The 21,589-nt window shown below is 35.8% G+C and overlaps 1 protein-coding gene and 1 long non-coding RNA gene across 2 annotated transcripts; both read left to right on the forward strand.

Annotated features, from left to right (window-relative positions):
- The first annotated feature begins 1,601 nt into the window (after positions 1-1,601).
- On the forward strand, positions 1,602-20,962 carry LOC124539114 (trypsin delta-like). The gene is made up of 4 exons (XM_047116439.1): positions 1,602-1,638; positions 1,728-1,875; positions 20,330-20,576; positions 20,674-20,962. The coding sequence occupies exons 1-4, from the start codon at positions 1,602-1,604 to the stop codon at positions 20,959-20,961; spliced, it is 720 nt and encodes a 239-aa protein (XP_046972395.1). The 3' UTR covers position 20,962.
- On the forward strand, positions 2,144-2,649 carry LOC124538967. The gene is made up of 2 exons (XR_006966999.1): positions 2,144-2,184; positions 2,275-2,649. It is a non-coding gene; the product is annotated as an uncharacterized LOC124538967 (long non-coding RNA).
- Positions 20,963-21,589: the final 627 nt, after the last annotated feature.

Genomic DNA, 21,589 nt, shown 5'->3' on the forward strand with positions numbered 1-21,589 from the left:
GGGCGTGAAGAGAATCCCCTTAAGCACACCTTCTCCTTAGGATATTATAAAATAATACGCAAAACCCTCAATTTGCGCGTCCATGGCGTCTGGCCCTGAGCCCCTGGCGTAGGGGATGTGGGAGGTCCGAGTCGACTCCTCCACCGAGTAGAATCGGTGCATAAAGATTTATCTTTAGTGTTGATAAGTTACGTAACATTTGTAAAAACCGAATTTACTCTTCTACTTAAAGGTAACTTAGCAGAAGAGACATATTTTTGTTCGTGCAATGTATATCTTAAATCAAAAATATTGACAGCAGAGTGAATTAAAAAAATCTAATAAGGACTGTCGCGCTTCCAAATATGTATTTGATAAAGTTGTGTTTGTATGAACATTAAAGACTTTTACAGAAATTATATATTTATAAACACTGCTACCCGATTACACAGGGTCAACAATTTTTTTGGGACAACGTCTTTACACACACGACAGGATCCAATAATAACAAAGATTCAATTGTACAATTTAAAATAATCGTTAGAGAACTATTGCGTGTGTGGATAAATTAATACATTTAGACGATAAATTATTTGTACCTTGGGAATGAAACGATATCCAGGTTCAAAATATAAAGGTACATATGAATACATAACACTGTTAAGTTCTTTCGCAGGTTCTTCTCAGTTCCGAGGAATTGATGTCAAACACGCGTGGTAGATTTTTAACAATTAGCTAGATATATAAAATATATATAATATAAATATATAAATATGAGACAACATCACATACATTACTCTGATCCCAATGTAAGTAGCTGAAGCACTTGTGTTATGGAAATCAGAAGTAACGACGGTACCACAAACACCCAGACCCAAGACAACATAGAAAACTATTGGTAATCTACATCGACTCGGCCGGGAATCGAACCCGGGACCTCAGAGTGGCGTACCCATGAAAACCGGTGTACATACCACTCGACCACGAAGATCGTCAAATAGTTATATACTTCCTTATTTAGATTTTGACTTTGAAACTAACCTTGCATGGGCCGTGGATCGAGTCTCCTTTGAAAAATGTCCTATTTTTTAACTTTCAGAACTTAATCCTTAGCCTTTGGTGAAGAGTTTTATTTTATAATATATTTGAACGGAGATAGGGGTCACCAGCACCCTACAAGAAATATTAAAAATTTCTTACATCATCAATGCTCTGCTCTCTAGTTGATGTTTTGTGTTATATTTTTGGAAATATTATATTCTAATCGTTGTGATACATAAATATCACAGAGAATAGAATAGAAAAGAAAATATTGTACGCAGCTATAACATTTTGAAAGACGTACGAACAAAACTTGGAGCTAGATTCTGTCAATTTTTTCAACCCAAACGTCTGCGAAAAAAATAATATTATGTCAAAGAGAGAATAATTTTGTATAGTCATTTTTTTCGCTTGAAATAAAAAGTAATATTTACTTAGAAATTATAATCTGCTGTTTAGCCTGTCGATAACGTTATTAAAGGTATATTTTGTTGTTGTAATCATCATAGATAAAAAAGATTTTGTATATAAACTTTAGGTACGATTTCAAAAGATCATTCGAAACAAAGAAACGTATTAAAATGGCTCTCATCTGGTTACTGAGTCTCGCCCTCGTGGGTAAGTTTTATATCGAAGATAATTTATTTTAACTTTAATAAGAAGAAAACACAGTGTACAGTTACAAACAAAACTATTTTGACCATCAGGCGCAGCATCGGCTGATTATTTGCAAAGGTACCCTTCCATCGTGCAAGTGGAGACTATTCAGCCGTGGGCCTTCTGGGAGCAGACTTGCGCCGCGAGCATTCTCAACTCCAGATACGTGCTCTCTGCTGCCTCCTGTTTCTCTGCATCGTGAGTGCTTCAGGGCTTATTTAAGAATAAATTAAACAATCGTTAACTATCAGCTATATTTTTCCGTATTGCTCATATTTTCAGACCATCTTCACACCGTATCCGCGCCGGCGCTAGGTACCTCCACACCGGTGGTGTCATCAACTATGTCGACAGAGTTATTAACTACCCCAGAGACAACTTCACCGCCCAGTTTCACGATATCTCCGTAGTGAGACTGGCGTCCGTTATCACGTACAGCCATCTCATACAACGGGCTGCTATTTTGTTGGATTAGTTTTGGCGCAAGGAGGTTGGGGTCGTGGCAATGTGAGTTGATTACTGAATATTAATTCTCTGTGTGTAGTTGTATCAAATTACATTATTGGTTATGTGAATACGTTGTTCTCCTTGTTGCAGTCCTCATACGCTCTCAGCGTTTCCTCCATAAGGACGGTTAGTGGCAGTAACTGCGGCATCTATCTGCCGACCAACCAGACAAATTTCAACTCCACGTCTAACATCCTCTGCGGAACTTACACTCAATGGTACAACGTCTCCAACGCCGACGGCGGCAGTCCCTGGTTCTTCGGCAACGTCACAGTGGGCGTAGTTTCTGGACTCAACTACGGAAACAGCTCGTGGTCTAACATTGTCGCGACCCCTATCGCTTATTTCACCAACTGGATCGTCAGAACCGCTGTGTAATATAACGACATGACCGAAATAAAAGATAACCAAAGCCATGTACCAACTATAGATTTATTTCATAATTAATACATTTTTACACTCGCATAAATACATTTTTTATTTTCTTCTTTTATTTCATGAATAATTTTTGTTAAATTACTCATAAAAATTTTAATGTAGTTATTTTAGTATAGTCAAATAATCTTTTATTTCAGTCATGTCGACTGAAATAAAAGACAACCCAAGCCATGTACCAACTATACATTTATTTCACAATTAATACATTTTTACACTCGCACAAATATGTTTTTAATTTGTTTTCTTTATTTCACGGATTAGATTTTGTTAAACGGTTTATGACAATTCTTATGTTATTAATTTATAATAGTAAAAAAAAAATGTGGCATTATGTAAAGCAATATTTACTAATGTTACACAATAAGCATCTATTATTGTATTGCCTATTAATTATAGAAGATGGACCTAAAAATGAAAGATATAAAAGTAAGTTCTATTTTACTTTATTGTCGGCAACACCGTCATATAAAGAAATTCATGTTCTTTTTTCTTTTTTCTTTTTTCTCGCTGCAACAAACGCTCTTATGCGTTTTCCCATGTGAAGTGATATGTGAGATTTACCGGTAGTGAGAGTGTCTGGTGCACCTCAGCTCATCGGAATACTCACTAAAAAACCAGCGATATTCACTCCATCTCTTCAGGAGCAATATCTTCCCATCTTTACTGAGTGCTACTTGGCTTGCAGACTAGAGGTGATTCCCTATTATATAGCTGATATCTATATATTTTAAAAATCAATCGATTAATCCCTAGGTCTTAAAGTTAACCCTATGGAAGCACAGGATACAGTTACCGCTAATCAAATGCTAGATGACACTAAAAATCTACTGCTCGAAAATAATCAACAGGTAAAGCTAATTTGTGATTATGAATTGAAAATTCAGAAACTTACACATACTAGAGAGCATGTACCTTCGTGTGAATCCAGTAATCAGTTGAACATGATTAAAATGAGAACCAAGATTCTGATACTGAAAATAAACTTATGAGTAAAAGAAAATCCATTGAAGAAAGAAATAAGAGAGAGAAATAAGAGCAAGAAATAGTTCCAGTAACGCCATCTCTTAGCGAATCTAGGAACCAAAGCGATCAATTATTTTCGAATAATACATATTACCCTCCAAGTGACACTGCTTGTTCCAACCATATTACGACCGGAGCCGTGAAAAGTAAAGATCCAGTAGCTGACACTGCACGAAATAATCATCCAAACACCATTCACGCATCACATTATAATAAAGAACAAGGCAGAAAACTAAAAATGTGTATTTTAACCAGTAGTGCTTGCGGTACATTACAAACTGTCGATGCAACATTTAACCAATTTGACTATATTCGTTAGGTGTCACCAAATTGTAACATAAAACGTCTTCTTCAGAAATTAGACTACAAATTACGTAATTATAGTATGATTGACTATTGTATTATAATGTTGGGAGAAACAGATTTTGAGGCATCTTGTACTGATTATGCAGAATTGATTGTATATTTGAGGGAAGCTATACAATATGTTTCGAATACAAACATAATTATATGTACACCTACGTATGTGTGTGGTGCACCTATATACAATTACAAAATAGAATTATTTAAAAACCTTTTATACCTAGAACTTAAAAATAACGCTTATGCATATTTCTATTATTCCAATGCCACAGTTACTTTTGATATGTTCTCGTTAAAAACTGGGAAGTTGACTAATTCGGGTTTAAAGCATGTCTTCAATGATATATTATGTAAAATTTTGGCTGATTACAAGTATTATGGATATTTACTACCGAGGCCTGCTAAACCTAAAACTTTAGATATGGAAGATACAAGTCCGCAGTTTTTTCTCGCATAATCATTATTATAGCAGACGTAGTTTTAAATATCCGAAGTAAGGAAATAAACACAAGATTAAAAATATTTATACCAAAATTACACGTCCTAAAAAAATATTGTTATATTACCAAAATGTAAGAGGTCTCAGAACGAAAACTAATATGTTTTATAATAATATTAAAATAATAGCTAGCGATATTGTCATCCTTACAGAAACCTTCCTCAATAGCTCTGTAAATGAAACTGAACTATTTCCACCCGAATACTGTGTCCTACGGAAAGACCGGCCCGGCGAGTGGGTCGGGGTGTATTGGCAACTAAAAATTGTTATAATATGAAAAGAATTACAAATGTAGATAACTTAACTGATGATAAAGAATTATTGTTTGCTATTATTACCTGGAAAAATATTTAGTTAATGATATGTGTAGTATACTTACCACCCAGTTACATGTATAGAAAATGCTATAAATATGTATACTGAATATCCATTTATGATAGTTGGTGATTTCAATTTAAATTCATGCAATAATAGTGTTAGATCTCAATTTAATAATTTTATGGAAAATAGTAAGTTACAACAATGTAATAATATTAGCAATAAATATGGATGTATCTTAGATTTAGTCCTAACTACTCTAGATCCCAATAATATTAAAATATCATCCGATACGGAACATCTAGTCCCCATGGATGTATACCACCCGCCCTTAGAGATACTGCTCACACTTCCTAGAACAGCAAAAAATCCAACATCTCTTACACCAGGAGAATATTTAATCACGGAGTGGAACTTTCGGCAAGCAGATCTGCATAGCTTGTACTTTGATATTGCTAATATTGACTGGACCGACTTACTTGAAACAGCATTTAAATATAGACTTAGCCGTAGATATACTCTATAATAAACTTAATAGTGTAATTAGTACACACGTTCCTACAAGAACAATAGTCAAAAGTAATAAATATTTTTATCCAAAATGGTATACCAAAGAAATAATATATTATATAAAATTAAAATATTTTAATCTAAAAAAGTTTAAGTGTTATGAATTAGAGTTTAATAAAGAACTTTTTAAATACTACAGAACTAAAGTCAAGTATCTTATAGATATAGAATTTAAGAATTATATATCTAGAGTTGAAAACAATATAAATAAAGAGCCATCAAGCTTTTGACAATTTGTAAAGGAAAAACGTAAAACTAGACAGCAGATAAAAACATATACTTATAAGAATAAAGCTGTAGAAGGGCAGAAAGCCATTGATTCATTTGCTAAATATTTTAGTTCCGTGTTTCATGATACTTCTCCTCTGTTAGACGTTAAGATAGCTGAGGAAGAGGCTAATCGCTTTGGTTGCCAATCTACAGTAACCATCGAACAAGTGACAGTTGTCGAACTCAGATTTGCAATAGCGCGACTAAAAGCTTCAACTACTTATGGTCCTGACAACATACCTCCCTTTCTAGTAAAAGATTGCTTGTCAGCTTTGGAAGTGCCGTTACTTCATGTATAAAATCTTTCAATTAAACAATGTTTATATCCTACCAAGTGGAAAGTGTCTCGAGTAACACCTATTCTAAAAACGGGCTCGTCCATATAACAAATTATAGACCAATCGCTGTTCTATGTGTATTTGGAAAGATATTTGAATCAATTCTTAATAACATAATTTTTAAACAAATAAAGGGACAATTGAGTGATTGTCAGCATGGGTTTCGTCCTGGACGCTCCACATTGACTAATCATACAGAATTTGTAGATTATATAAATACTAAAGTTAAGTCTGGTTGTCAAGTAGATGCCGCCTACTTTGATTTTAAGAAAGCCTTTGATCTCGTAGATAATGATGTACTTTTAAACAAATTTGCTTTATTAGGATTTTCAACTTCTCTCTTAAAATTGATGGCTCACTATTTAAAAAATCGAAGACAGTTTGTTAAGTTAGACGGGTATAAATCTGAAGAGTATTATACTCGATCAGGGGTTAGTCAAGGTAGTACTTTGGGTCCTATGCAATTTTTGATGATGATAAATGATTTGCCAAGTGTTATCTCTAATGCAAAATGCCTTATGTTTGCTGATGATTTGAAATTGTACATATCTGTAACCGAAACTAAAGACTGTAAAGCGCTACAGCGTGATATTGATACCGTAGTTGACTGGACTATAAGAAACAAATTATCATTTAATAAATCAAAATGTAAAACTATCACCTTTCTCGATCTCATAAACTTATTAAAAATATGTATATACAATCTGTCTGACACACCAATGGAGAATGTACTAAAAATCAGGGATTTAGGAGTTATAATGGATAGGAAATTAAATTTTCATGATCATATACTTAAAAAATGCAAAGATGCTAATAAAGGCCTTGGTTTCATTATTAGAATATCATCGCAATTTAATAATACCATATATACCATACAATATAAATAAACCATATAACAATTGTATAAGGCCTATGTCCGCAGTAAATTAGAATATAATGCAATAGTTTGGAGTCCACGTGAGGCAAACTATGCTATAATGTTAGAAAAAATACAAAGAAAATTCTGTAGATATTTGTCTAAACGTAAATATGGGTACTATCCTTTTCTACACCCTTCAATGTTTGTGTCAGGTATGGTTGGTCTAGATTCACTTCAGCTTAGGCGAGACTCCGCACATATAAAATTTCATTATTTAATTTTAGTGCACAGGGTGGATAGCACTGCTGTACGCGAAGCAATATATTTATATGTTCCCGACAAATATATGCGTGGTGTTGGAAGACGGCAACATACTCGTAGATTGTTTTGCTACCCACCTATGTGGCATTTAGCCCAAGCTAGCAACAGCCCCACTGCTAGGGCTGTTAAACTTTTGAATGACTTTATACGTTGTCGAGATGTAGACATATTTTATGATCCTTTTAATACTATATTTAAACAAATTTACATATTCCAAAATTTTAAAGAAAAAATTTGTAGTTCCTAAATAGATTTAAGCTTATTTTGTTTATAAATTTTAATTTTATTTTTTTTACTTAATTTTATTTCATTTGTCCTCGTGGTATATTTTATTTAAATTAGTAAGAATGTTTAAAACATTGTTTAGTAATTAGTGTAGATATAAGCGACTTGGTGTAAATACTGTAATGCTTATATTTTTCAAATTAAGATTATTATGACGCGGGTGGACTTGTCACAGTAAACATAAATTAATTTCGCCTTCCACCAATCTGCGAAAACGTAAACACTATTACTTCCCACAAACAACTCTCTTGTCTTGACTCTCCACGTCTTTGTTTCCTTCGATTGCTTAACAAGGTAAATAAATGTTTGCCTACTGTGAATCGCTTTTTCTTAAATCAGTCAGTATATACAATACTGATACACCTTATGATAATTAATATGAATTCAAGAAATCGCAGAAGTACCGAGTAGCTCCACTTTTACACAAGTTCTTAAATATGTATCCTGTAAGAGATCAGTAGGAGATCTGATCTCTTACAGGATACGTTTGGAAACTGACTTGTAAATTATATGGGAATAGGTTAAATAAATAAAGTATATATCTGATAACGTATAAAATGATAAATATATTATTAAATATATATTAATTGTCACAACATATTTAAGAACTTTAATTATTTTAAAGCATATGGTACTGTTAAATGTAAATACATTCCACTATTCCTATTTTTAGCTTAGAATAAGTTACGATATCATCCTTTTTTGATATAAATAGAGACTATACTAGTGGATCGAGCGATGAAGCCAAGCAGTTTGCAACTTTTGGTTATAATGCTGTCATAATGATCTCTAAAGGTTAATTTATCAAAAATAACTTCTAAGTCCTTGACAGAGGTCCTTTAAGGCTATAATCAAAGACAATCTTGCTTTGTTTTTGAGTGTGAAGCTTATCACAAAGCATTTGCTTGTGTTAAGTTGCATATGACTTAAATCTCACCATTTTTCTACAGTATGAAGATTGTATTGAAGACCCAAAGCATCATTGGTGTTACGGATCGTGTTATAAATTTTAAGATCGTCAGCATAAAATAAATAAGGACAAGACAAGCATTCAGCAAGGTCATTAATAAAGATTATAAAGAAAAGCGGACCCAGATGGGATCCTTGGGGAACATCAGATATAATAATAGAGGGTGTTGATATAAATCCTTTGATTGCAACAAACTGCGTTCTTCTACTTAAGTAGGATTCAACCCATCTCAAAAGATTTCCACAAACACCATAAGCTTCTAGTTTGTGACACAAGATGGTTTGATTAACTTTGTCAAATGCCTTGGAAAAATCTGTGTATATGGAATCCGTTTGTCCCTGTTTTGCAAAAGTGTTGCAGATGTAGTTTTTATATACTAATGAATTCGATGTTGTGGAACGATGTCTAACAAAACCATGTTGTCTGTTTGTCAATACCGGGGCCACGTGGTGATAGATAACATCGTATATATTGAATCACTGGGATTCAAATATTTTTGAAAAGCTGGAAAGAATACTTATTGGCCTGTAATTTTCACATTGGGAGCGATTGGACCGGATCCGGACTTCAGTATTGGAAGGACGTCGGTATTTTTCCAATATTTAGGAAAGATTCCATTCGGGCATGTTGAAAATCAAAAATATAGGATAACACAATTCACTGGCACATGATTTTATGACAATAGGTGGTATATTATCAGGACCTGCTCCCTTATTTACATCAAGATGTTTAATTTTACAAAGTATATCTTTAACGGAAATATTAATAATACTCAATGAGCAGTTGTGAAGAAAGCCAAGAGTAGGTACTGAATTTATGTCAATACTGGTATAGTCGAAAACAGAGCCAAAAAAATTCGCAAAAAGTTGACACATCTATTCACCCGTGGTTGACGCTAGGTTTCCATATGTGACAGACTGTGGTATTGACGACACCTTACTGTCTTTTATATTATTTACATATCTGTAAAATGCCTTTGGATTATTGATGACTGATTCCTTAACAGAGTTAATGAATTTGTTTTAGCAATTATCAATAAGATTTTTACATTTTGTTCTCAAAAGCACAAAATTGTCGTAGTCATGTGTATTACCAAACTTTCTATGTTGTTTGTGATATCTATGTTTTTTTTCTAAATTATGTTTTAAAGTATTACTGAACCAGATTGGATATTGCGATGAATGTGTTTTTTTTGAAGTATAGAGTTAAGCCTGTCATAGAAATTTTTTACATTAATATCCACATCAGAAGAGGATAATATTTCATTCCAATTGACTTCTTTCAACTCTGAACGAATGTTGTCAAAATTGCCTTTAAAATGATTAAGTTTCCCACTATTTTTGGATTCCATATTGTTTTAACAGTTTTTAATAAAAGTAAGTTCAATACTTAAAGGTGGATGATGTTTGTCGTTGGTACTTATTGGTTGCGCCTCAAATATCTAAAAATTCCGAGTTGCTTTTGTTATTGATCGTTTTCATGCAAGAATCGTAAAACTCTTCGATGTAAGTAGCATACGCATATATTAATGACATTGACATTTCCATTACTATTAATTAATATACTCAACCATAAATCCTCATTTTTACTATCCCGAGATGTTTGACGAATAACATGATAATAATAGTATAAATAAGAAAGCCACCGCCGTCTTTCTTATTTATACAGAATGAGCAACGATCTCTACGGAAAACATTATAACCAGTGTCAATTATTTCGTGGCTAAATATACCCGGATTAAGATTTGTTTCTGTCAAGCATATTAAATCATAATTACAATTTAATATTTTGATTAATAAATTATTTTGGTTAATTTATGCCAGTTATGACATATCTAAATAAAAACAATAAAAATTGAAATAAATGAATTAATTAATAAATATACATAAATCTATTTTAAATTATTTAAAAGTTCTTCATTTTTATTAATATAGCAGGCGATGATTCCGTTTTACGCATATAAATATTGCCAAACTTAATCCATACGTAACGATGATTTTTCTCTTTAGAGGATCTTCGAGCAGCAGCATAGAGCATTTTACACTCGGGCGATAGATTTTTACATTTCTCCTTCAATTCCGATTAAGTTTGAGTTTGGTGCATCGTTTGCGTGACTCTCATTATAGCAGTTTGCTGCAGATATTTAATAAGGCCTTATATTAATCGCGTTTATTTCAACGTATTGAAATAAAAGTGAGTATTGTTTATGTTTATTATTGCTTATTTAATATTTTATTTATTTATATAACTATTCAATTCATATTTTCTTTATGATATATATTCTTGACTAACTCGTTGGTATATCGGCTGGACATAAGGCCGCAGATCCCGAAGTCCTTGCCTAAAACCCCAGGTTACCGTTAAAAAGTTAAAAAATAACCGTAGTAACCGTGCCTCGGAAAGCGTGTAAAGCCGTTGATTGTACGTCTGAACTTTATTATGCTATAGGTGCCAAACAAACGGAAAACACACCTGATGAAAAGTGACTACCATCGCCCAAGGACATCTTCAAGACCGGGAGGCTTGCAAGTGCATTGCTGGCCTTTAAGAAGTGAGTTTCGCCCACTAAAGCTGGTCCTATAGAGTGGTTTTGTGGAGCAGAAAATGTCTTAAATATCAGGCCGTTGTGGATTTTCGAACATCTTATAGTTAATAAAGTTATTTTCCAGTCTTGTCACATTTACCCACCCTCCCATCAGATGAGATTGACAAAATAGATAGTGTATTACTACACCCTATTGTACACTCACATAATTCCCATGTAGCCTGACCTCCTATATATGATATATGATCTTCCTTCCTATGTTTGAAGTATCTGTGATATAATTTTGTTTGCTGACGATACTTATATAATATAAAATCTAATTATGACAATATAAACAATGCATTCTTCTGAAGACATAAAAATTATGATTTTATCCACCAGATTGTGATAAAGCCGTAATGAGGTATTCTGTTTATGGCGGCAAAGACACTGGATCAGAAACCATAGTTCTATTTATACGATATATATATTTATTCTTACCAGCGAAGTCAGTAAACAGCTGGCACATGCATGTAAATTTGCATGACAAGCACAATTTTATCGATGAGATAATTAGAATATGAAGATTTAGCGTAAAACGTAAACATAATAAGTTTATTATCATTGTTCTGAATATAAGCGATATCAGGAAAATATTTAAAAATGGATTTCACATGATATTCGCTTATTGTGGTTATTCTGAGAAGGTTTTAACAATCAATATTGAGTAATAATCAACAAATGTTTACAATTTCCTATCATTATTACGTGTAAAACCTGTTGTAGATAGATAACATCTATTAGAGGAATTATTTTTATTTCTGTGTGAAGATGTGATGACAAAATCGAAATAAAGCCTATTTTTATTGGACATCATATTTGAGTTGGGCTTTACAATTGTTTGTAAATCGGCATCCAAAAGACATTGAATCAAATCAAAACCAAAGTATACTTTTTTCAAGTAGACTTTTACAAGCACTTTTGAATCTTCATTTAACAACTTTTTTATATTAAGTGAAGTTACCATCGGTTTAGAAAGTAAATTCTGTCGAGGAGAATCGACAAGTAACTCAAACTTAGATGAAAGTAAACATTTCACCGGTTTGGAATATATGTTTTACGGCACGGAACTGAGACTGTCATAAACTGTCTTATTGAACTATCACTGTTCTAAATTATATTAATGTCGTAACGGGTCGTTTTTTATGGTATATTCAGGAGGCCACCTGATGGTAAAGTGGTCGCGACCACCCGTTAATTCTCTCTCTGTTACATTTATCATTAGACTTAAAATAATTTACGGTCAAAATTTTTCAAAAATGAAAGAATATGTCAGTAAAACACCATTTGTCATGGGTTTAATATTTTCGTTTGATCTGGAAAAGGCTTTCGACAGCGTACCTCGGGAAGCCTTATGGGTTATGCTGACGAAGCTTGGATACACGGAAAAGTTTGTAAAAATGGTCGACTCCTGCATGACGACATACGATGCTGTGTCAGTACAGGGTGAATATTCAGAGTTTTTTTGTAGTAAGCTGTGGTGTAAAGCAAGGCTGCGTTCTTGCCCCAACTCTGTTTGCTCTGTACTTTGAAGTTCGGGAATGTTTGCAGACTTTGACTGAGGGCATCTGTATCCGTTTTCGCACTGTGGGCGGTGGAGTCTTCAATCTGGCCAGACTAAAGGATCACACCAAAACTGTTTCACGTCATTATTGCTGAGATAAAGTACGCTGATGACTTGTGTTTCGTGGCGGAATCCCCAGACGGTTTACAGAGACTTTTGTCAAGTCTTGCTGAGTCGTGTCATATATTCGGGCTTATGATCAGTGTAGACAAGACGAAAGTCATGTTCTGTAATACACTGAATAGAGACCCAGTCGACGTAAAACTCGGTAATGAATCTCTTAAGTTGGTAGGCAATTTTAAGTATCTGGGGAGCACCATAACATCAAAGTGCCTTATGGACGACGAAGTAAACAGCAGAATGGAGCAGCTGCTGCAGCCTTTGGCAGACTTCGTCTCAAGGTTTTCCACTCACACGACATAATGCTTTCTACGAAAGTAGCGATGTACAAGGTGGTCATTCTGCCGAATCTCTTGTTTGCCTCTGAAACATGGTGCCCCTGCCGCAAGCATATCCGTACATTAGATAGATTCCACCTTACGTGCCTACGTGATATTCTTAACATCTGCTGGTCGGACCGTATCCGTAACACAGAAGTTCTGCGAAGAGCTAATGTCGACGGTATAGAGGCTTATTTAATGCGTTGGCAATTGCGGTGGGGCGGCCATGTCTCCCGAATGTCCGTGACAAAATTGCGAATCGCATCTTTTACTCAGAACTGCAGAATGGCTATGTCAGTCACTTGAGAACACACAAAAGAAGTTTATTTTTAGTTAGGTTCTCAACTACATATAATAAATAAACATCTTTACTAGAAATCTTGACTTTATTTAGCAACACACATCAATTAATTGACACTATATTTTTTATGCTATGTGCTGTAACGCACAACATTATAAATTTATAGTATGTACAATTGTATAGGTATAGGCTCTGATATATCTGATTATATATTATTTTATAAACCATACTGTACTCTTAAATGTCTTAGTCAACTTTTATCACTACATAAACTATTTTGAGTTCAGAATAATTTTCGATATAAAACTCTGAGAGAGGCTTTGAGCTCGCTTTTGGTGATCGACTTAGATTGGACTCTCATTTGATGTAAGAGAATGCAAATTAATGAGTCACACAAAGGAACTCGAAACACTTTTTAAAATAAAGAGAAATAGCTAGATCGAATACAATTGATTAGACAAAAACAGAATATATGTATTTCTGCAAAGGAGTAAGTTGAGCCACTTGGCGTTTCTGCGATTCTCATTTAAAAAAGACAGTCCTATTAGTTAAATACAATTATATACGTACGTAATGTATCCTGCCATTCCTGCCTGTCAACAGGTATTAACTCCACGCTTTTTTATCATCTATCATCTAACTATCATTTTATCATCTATAAATTTTTTTATCGAATAATATGAATAATATCGAATAATATTGAAGCCATGGGTAACACCAGGGCTTATGAGGTGTATGAGACATCGAGACAAGTTACATAGTCAACACAGAGCACAACCAAACAACGATTTGCTAAAAGTCATTTACACAAGGTACCGTAACTTTTGTACTATTACGAAAACTTAAAGCTGATTTTGAACAAACAGAATTAGAAGAAAACAAGGATAACTCATACAAACTATGGAAATCTATCAAAAATATATGTTATATGACAAAAGATGTGAACGAACCAGAAGAACTACTTCAAATAAAAACCTCTAGAAATAAACTTCATTCCTTGAACATATGCTGCGAGTACTTTGCAACCCTAGGAGAAAACCTTGCATGTAACATACTCAATGACATCGCTCAATCTGAAGAAGTTACCACTAACTACTACAATTGCTAAACATTTGGATAAAAAAGAAAAGTGCATTGGTATGTTTCTGGATCTTGCAAAGGCGTTTGACACCGTTTCGATACCCATTCTTCTAAGGAAACTGGAACTGACGGGTATTAGAGGGAAATCGCTAGACTGGTTTAAAACTTACCTTACAGGTAGACAACAATGTGTTAGGATAAACCATCTCACAAGTCAGCACCAAGTAACCAATTTTGGAGTACCTCAAGGAAGTATACTCGGACCAACGCTGTTTATTTTATATATAAATGACCTACAAAACCTGGTGATAAGAAATGCCAACATAATCTCATATGCAGACGATACAGCACTAATCTTTCACGGCTCCAATTGGGAAGAAACAATCCATCATGCCCAGAAAGGTATAGAAATGGTTAAAAACTGGTTGCAAGAGAACCTTCTCACACTAAATATAAAGAAAACTAAGTATATATGCTTTCACAAAACTGCTATTTCATCTCCAGAAACATCTTTATGTCTAAAAATACACACGTGCAAAATAGCAAATGATCAATGCAGTTGCGAAGAAATAGAAAGAGTGGATACCATCAAATACCTCGGAATATATATTGATCATAACCTCTCATTCAAACATCACATCAACTACATCACAACTAGGACGCGCAAAATACTTAACGTAATGAATAAGTTACGAGACGTCACTAACACTAAAATTCTCCGAACAGTATACATGTCATTGTGCCAGTCATTAATAAATTACTGTATATCCTCTTGGGGCAGCGCAACAAAAACTCTGCTGCTTGAACTTGAGAGAGCTCAAAGATCAGTACTTAAAGTTATGTTGAAAAAACCGTTCAGGTATCCCACATCTGCGCTTTACAAAGAAGCTGAAGTTTTATCAGTTCGGCAGTTATATATATTAAAAACATGTATAATAAAGCACGCTAAGCTACACAGCAATCCGGATAATGGGATTACTACAAAAAGAGTTTACAAAGTACCCATACCACGTATCACTACTGCCCTTGCAAGACGCTTTCCTCCTTTTGTTCAATCTCAAGTATACAACAAAACACTAAAATACTGTGACTTAAGACATCTAACAATGAAAGAGGCTAAAATTAAAATAACATCCTGGCTCAAGACCCTCTCCTATATATATATATATATATATATATATATATATATATATATATATATATATATATATATATATATATATATTATTTTTAAATATATATTTTTTATTACTATATTTATTTATTATTTAACAATTATAATTATATTTTTATCATACTAATATAAGTACTTGTTAAAGACGTACATAAAGTATAAAATACTAACACGTTACACCAAACACAAATGCTATAGGTATAGAGAATCAGATTGGTGAATATTTAAATCTTGGTCCGATGATAAGCAACCTGTTAAATCAAGTGTTCGGGCTCCACGATACAGGTCTCCTAGTTTGGGGTCCAAAGATAATCAAACATTTTAAAATTGCTAAAACCATAATGCACCAAAACCAATGGAAATCATTGTAATCGTTTAAGCTAAGTTTAAGAAGATTAATATTGTGCCATATGTTCTAATCTATTATGTAAGCATTGTGTTTTTTCAATAAAGTTTTTATTATTATTATTTTTTTATTTGTTTTAATTCATATATAGTTACATTTTTAAATATAAAATACGAACATAAAATATATTTAAAAATATAAAATACAGAGGCCAACCAGTGGCGGGAACAGGGTCCAAGCCACCGGTGGTCAGGGCTCCAGCGAGAGGAACTTCCTCACAATACGCGCCGTGCCGAAGAGTACTGCCTTCTGCATCAGGCCCTTGACCCAGCTACCTAACGAGAGCCTCTTAAGGTGTTGGTCGAGGCTCTTGGCCATTGGGCCATTCGCTGAAACAACTATCGGCACAATAACTGCTGTATCCACATCCCACATGTCGACAACCTCGTGAGCTAAGTCAAGATATTTTATTTGTTTATCTTTCTCAGCCTTCACGAGATTCTCGTCATGAGGGATGGTGATGTCAACAATTATCGTGCGGTGCTCTGACCAGTCTATCACCACTATATCAGGCTTGTTGGCGACAACAGTCCTGTCAGTGATTATAGATCGGTCCCAGTACAGTGTGATATGACCATTCTCGAGAACTGGGTCGGGCACATACCTGTAGTATGGTACCTCTGATACCACAAGACCGTATCGAAGTGCAAGTTGTTGATGGATAATCTTGGTCACTTGATTATGTCTGTGCAAATACTCTCCGTTAGCAAGACGAGAACAACCGGAAATAATATGTCTAAGGGATTCGCCCGGAGTGTGACACGCCCGACATATGTCCACCGTGCCATCCCTCACAATATACTTGCGGTAGTTGTTCGTCATGATAACTTCGTCCATAATCGCACAGACAAAACCTTCGGTTTCACCAAATAGGTTGCCGAACCGTAGCCAAGATACGGATGCCATAAAGTCCACATCGGGACCATGAAGGGCCCGATAGAAGCGTCCGTGTAACTCCTTGCTCTTCCATACTTCCTTGCGGTCCTCAGTACTTAGTACTACAGGTTTGCGCCAGTTCTCTTTGCCTAAGGAGAGCGGAGTTAGTCCCTTGTCTATTGTAACTACATCTCGGTGCATATCCAAGTCAGTGTGGAGAAAATACTCCCTGAGTTTGTATACTTCACGGTTATGTAGGGTCTTGGCATTTAAAAATCCACGGCCACCACATCTCCGTGGGATGTACAAACTCATCACCGAAGACCGAGGATGATGCATTCGATATGTAGTCAGCAGGACACGGACTCTCCTATCCAATGCGTCTAGTTCTTTTTGAGTCCACTTGAGTATGTCGAAAGAGTACATCAAGACCGGCATGACCCAACCATTGAAGGCGCGAACCTTATTGCCACCTGATAAAAGACTTTTGAGTACCTTTTTCAGGCGACCAAAGAAACGCTCCTGCAATGATTGTTTCATGTCGGTCACATTGATGCCTAACGCTTCCGACATACCCAAGTATTTGTATGATTCGTTTGCGGACAGTGACTTAAAGTTTATGGAATCTGAAAGTTGTAATCCGTCAGATTCCACAGTCTCTCCTCGCTTTACATGCATAACCGCGCATTTGTCAACTCCAAATTCCATTCTAATAGAATTACTAAAAGTTTCTGTTACCTTTAGTAACTCTACCAGTTGTGAATCCGAAGGTGCAAAGAGCTTTAGGTCATCCATGTAAAGTAGGTGGGATATTACTTTACCTCCTCTCCGCAAACGATAGCCCAGCCTTGAGCTCTCCAACAGAGTACTTAGAGGGTTCAAGGCTAAACAAAACCACAATGGACTCAAACTATCGCCCTGGAATATTCCCCGCTCAATCCTTATCGGTTCGTCATTACTATGAATCGTTCGACATCCTGGATAGCGAAGGACTGTCCGCCATTGTCCCATACATGATCTCAAGAAACTGCATAGAGTTGTATCTAATTTATACAACTCCAGCACCCTCAAGAGCCATGTATGCGGCACAGAATCATAGGCCTTCTTGTAATCTATCCAGCATGTCGACAGACTCTTTCGAGAACGACGAACCTGTTGGCTAATGGTCATATCAATGAGGAGTAGCTCCTTAGTGCCTCGTGATCCACCCCTACATCCATTCTGAGAGACGGACAAAATACTATTATTTTCTATGTGACTATTAATCTTATCTCTCAGAATGGAGGTAAGGAGCTTATAGACCGTCGGTTAAACAAGTAATCGGTCTATAATTTTTAGGATCTGTTGCACTACCTGACTTATGGAGCAGGTGGGTGACTCCGGTGGTAAGGAACTGTGGTAGCGACCCAGACTCTAGAGCTGACTGGAACTGAGATGCCAAGCATTTATGCGAGCTGCGCAGCCATTTTAGCCAAAAGCTATGAAGCCCGTCCGGTCCTGGAGACTTGCAGTTTGAACGGACCGAACTGCAGCGGCTACATCTTCAGAAGCGATGGAAATTTCTCCCATCGCTTCCAAAGGCTCGCACGCTTTCCTGACTTCCCGCATCCAGTCACCTTCTTTGAGGTCGACGGGTACCGACCAGATGTTGCGCCAAAATGTATTCGTGGCATCATCATCCGGGCGATACCCATCGCTCACACCCTCGTCGAGTCGCTCCCACGTTCTGTACACCCACCTTTGATCGCTCTGGAACATGCGATTCAAGTAATAACGGTCCACTCGCCGCCTGTACCGACGGATGCGGCTCGCCCATGCATAAACTTTTTGTTTTAGGAAGTCAATACGCTCCACGATATGGGATGGATATTCTTGCGGACTGATACCAGTCCCCAAGAACGCCCGCCCCACGAAACGCATTACACGTGTACGCGTATTCCCTTCCTTAAAACAACATAGTTTTCCAATGAGCACACTGGTCTCATTAATACGTTTCTCAATCCTGCTCTGCCAGGCCGATGCAACAGTCTTTGGTCTTGTAGCTCGGTCGGTGTCTTCAAATGTAACACCAGCTACACGACATGCGGCACCAGCCGCACAAAACAGAATTGAGTGCGTATCTTCGAGATTTTCACTGCTCTCGAAATAATCTGCGAGCAGTGGATCCAGAGTGCACACTAGGTCCCTATTCCGTTTAGTCATGACTTGGCTGGGGCACTGCCGTGCCCTCAGATATTAAACCTCTGTGTACATTTGTTTCATTCGCATATTAATTCAGTTTGACGTAATTGTAAACATCCGTCGGTAAGTACTCTAAGGGCAATAATAAAACTTTAGTAAAGCATGACGATGAGCCTTAATATGGTCCAATAAAAAAAAGGTTATATTTCGATTTTGTTTATTTGATTTTGATCTATATTTTGCCCGTATTGAGTAAAATTTTTGAGAAAATCATGCTTCATCAATTGTTATTATACTATTTCTCGAACAAACTATTGCGTTCTCAACAGTTTGGTTTCACTAAATGTGGCACGACTACTGATGCGGATGTACTGATGGAGCATTCATTGAGCACATTTATAGTGCGTGGGAGTTTTTTGTTACTTATCGCAAGCATTCGATTGCGTTAGGCATGGTATTCTCCTAGAAAAGCTTAAATATTATGGTATCAGGGGCCTTGCATTGAAATTAATTTCCTCCTACCTTAGTGAAAGAGTTTTGAAGGTTGTGGTTAATGGTGCAAAATCAAATGGCGCTGTGGCGCAAATGGGTGTACCACAGGGTTCAATTTTGGGACCTTTCTTGTTCTTAATATATATAAATGATTTACCTTATTTCGTAAAAAATACTTGCGATATTGTACTGTTTGCAGATGATACATCCCTCATTTTTAAACTTGATAGAAAAATAAACAACTATGACGTCGTAAGCAGTGCTCTGTCGCGGGTTCTTAGTTGGTTTGACATAAATAATCTATGTAGTACTAAATGCAAAAAATCCTAAATGTGTTTTGTTTTCCCTGCCAGATGTCAAATAAAATCCTCCTGCGATCACTTTAAAAAATTCAATGCTTGAATTCGGTGAGTCGACGGTCTTTTAAGGGATAACCCTTGACCCTAAACTGCAGTGGGGCACGCATTTGTATGCGCTAGCAAGGAAACTAAGTAGTGCCATGCCATTTATGCAAGAAAAATAATATATAAATAAGAAAAATAATTATAAACATAAGTACTGCTAGACTAGTTTATTTTAGTAATTTTAACAGTCTATGTCATATGGAATGTTGTTATGAGGTAATGCTGCAGATGTTGTTTTTATTCTGCAGAAAAGAGCTATCCGAACTATTTACAATATCTATAATATCTGGACCTGATTACGCGAGAAGAGTGCTCCACTGCCTTTTTAAGAATAAATTAAGCAACCGTTAGCTATTAGCCATATTTTTACGTATTGCTCATATTTTCAGACCATCTTCACACCGTATCCGCGCAGGTGCTAGGTACCTCCACACCGGTGGTGTCATCAACTACGTCGACAGAATTATCAACTACCCCAGAGACAACTTCACCGCCCAGTTTCACGATATCTCCGTAGTGCGACTGGCGTCCGTTATCACGTACAGCCATCTCATACAACGGGCTGCTATTTCGGCGCCACAAACTGTTATCCCCAATGGATTAGTTTTGGCGCAAGGAGGTTGGGGTCGTGGCAATGTGAGTTGATTACTGAACATTCATTCTCTGTGTGTACTCGTATGAAATTACTAATTTTTCGATTGGGTATGTGAATACGTTGTTCTTCTTGTTGCAGTTCTCATACGCTCTCAGCGTTACCTCCATAAGGACGGTTAGTGGCAATAACTGCGGCGTCAATCTGCCGACCAATCAGACAAACTTCAACTCCACGTCTAACATCCTCTGCGGAACTTATACTCAATGGTACAACGTCTCCAACGCCGACGGCGGCAGTCCCTGGTTCTTCGGCAACGTCACAGTGGGCGTCGTTTCTGGACTCAACTACGGAAACAGCTCGTGGTCTAGCATTGTCGCGACCCCTATCGCTTATTTCACCAACTGGATCGTCAGAACCGCTGTGTAATATAACAACATGACCAACATAAAAGACAACCCAAGCCATGTACCAACTATAGATTTATTTCATAATTAATACATTTTTAAACTCGCACAAATATGTTTTTAATTTGTTTTCTTTATTTCATAGATTAGATTTTGTTAAACCGTTTATGACAATTCTTATGTTATTAATTTATAATAGTAAAAAAAATGTGGCATTATGTGAAGCAATATTTACTAATTTTACACAATAAGCATCTATTGTATTGCCTATTCATTATAGAAGATGGACCTAAAAATGAATGATATAAAAATAAGTTCTATTTTACTTTATTGTCGGCAACACCGACATATAAAAAAATCATGTTTTTTTTTCTTTTTTTCTCGCTGAAACAAAAGCTCTTTGCGTTTTCCCATGTGAAGTGATATGTGAGATTTATCGGTAGTGAGAGTGTCTGGTACACCCCAGCTCATCGGAATACTCACTAAAAAACCAGCGAAATTCACTCCATCTCTTCAGGAGCAAAAATCTTCCCATCTTTACTGCCACTTGGCTTGCAGACTAGAGGTGATTCTCTATTATATAGCTGATATCTATATATTTTAAAAATCAATCGATTAATCCCATGGTCTTAGAGTTACAGGATACAGTT

Source organism: Vanessa cardui, chromosome 21 (genome assembly GCF_905220365.1).
Source record: "Vanessa cardui chromosome 21, ilVanCard2.1, whole genome shotgun sequence".
In the NCBI taxonomy this organism is placed as follows: Eukaryota; Metazoa; Arthropoda; class Insecta; order Lepidoptera; family Nymphalidae; genus Vanessa; species Vanessa cardui.

Bases quoted from the DNA above. Each gene is read 5' to 3' on its own strand.
- LOC124539114 (XM_047116439.1), top strand. From the start codon at position 1,602: ATGGCTCTCATCTGGTTACTGAGTCTCGCCCTCGTGG. The intron at 1,876-20,329 runs GTGAGTGCTTCA...TCATATTTTCAG, and splicing joins GCCTCCTGTTTCTCTGCATC to ACCATCTTCACACCGTATCC. The intron at 20,577-20,673 runs GTGAGTTGATTA...TTCTTGTTGCAG, and splicing joins GAGGTTGGGGTCGTGGCAAT to TTCTCATACGCTCTCAGCGT.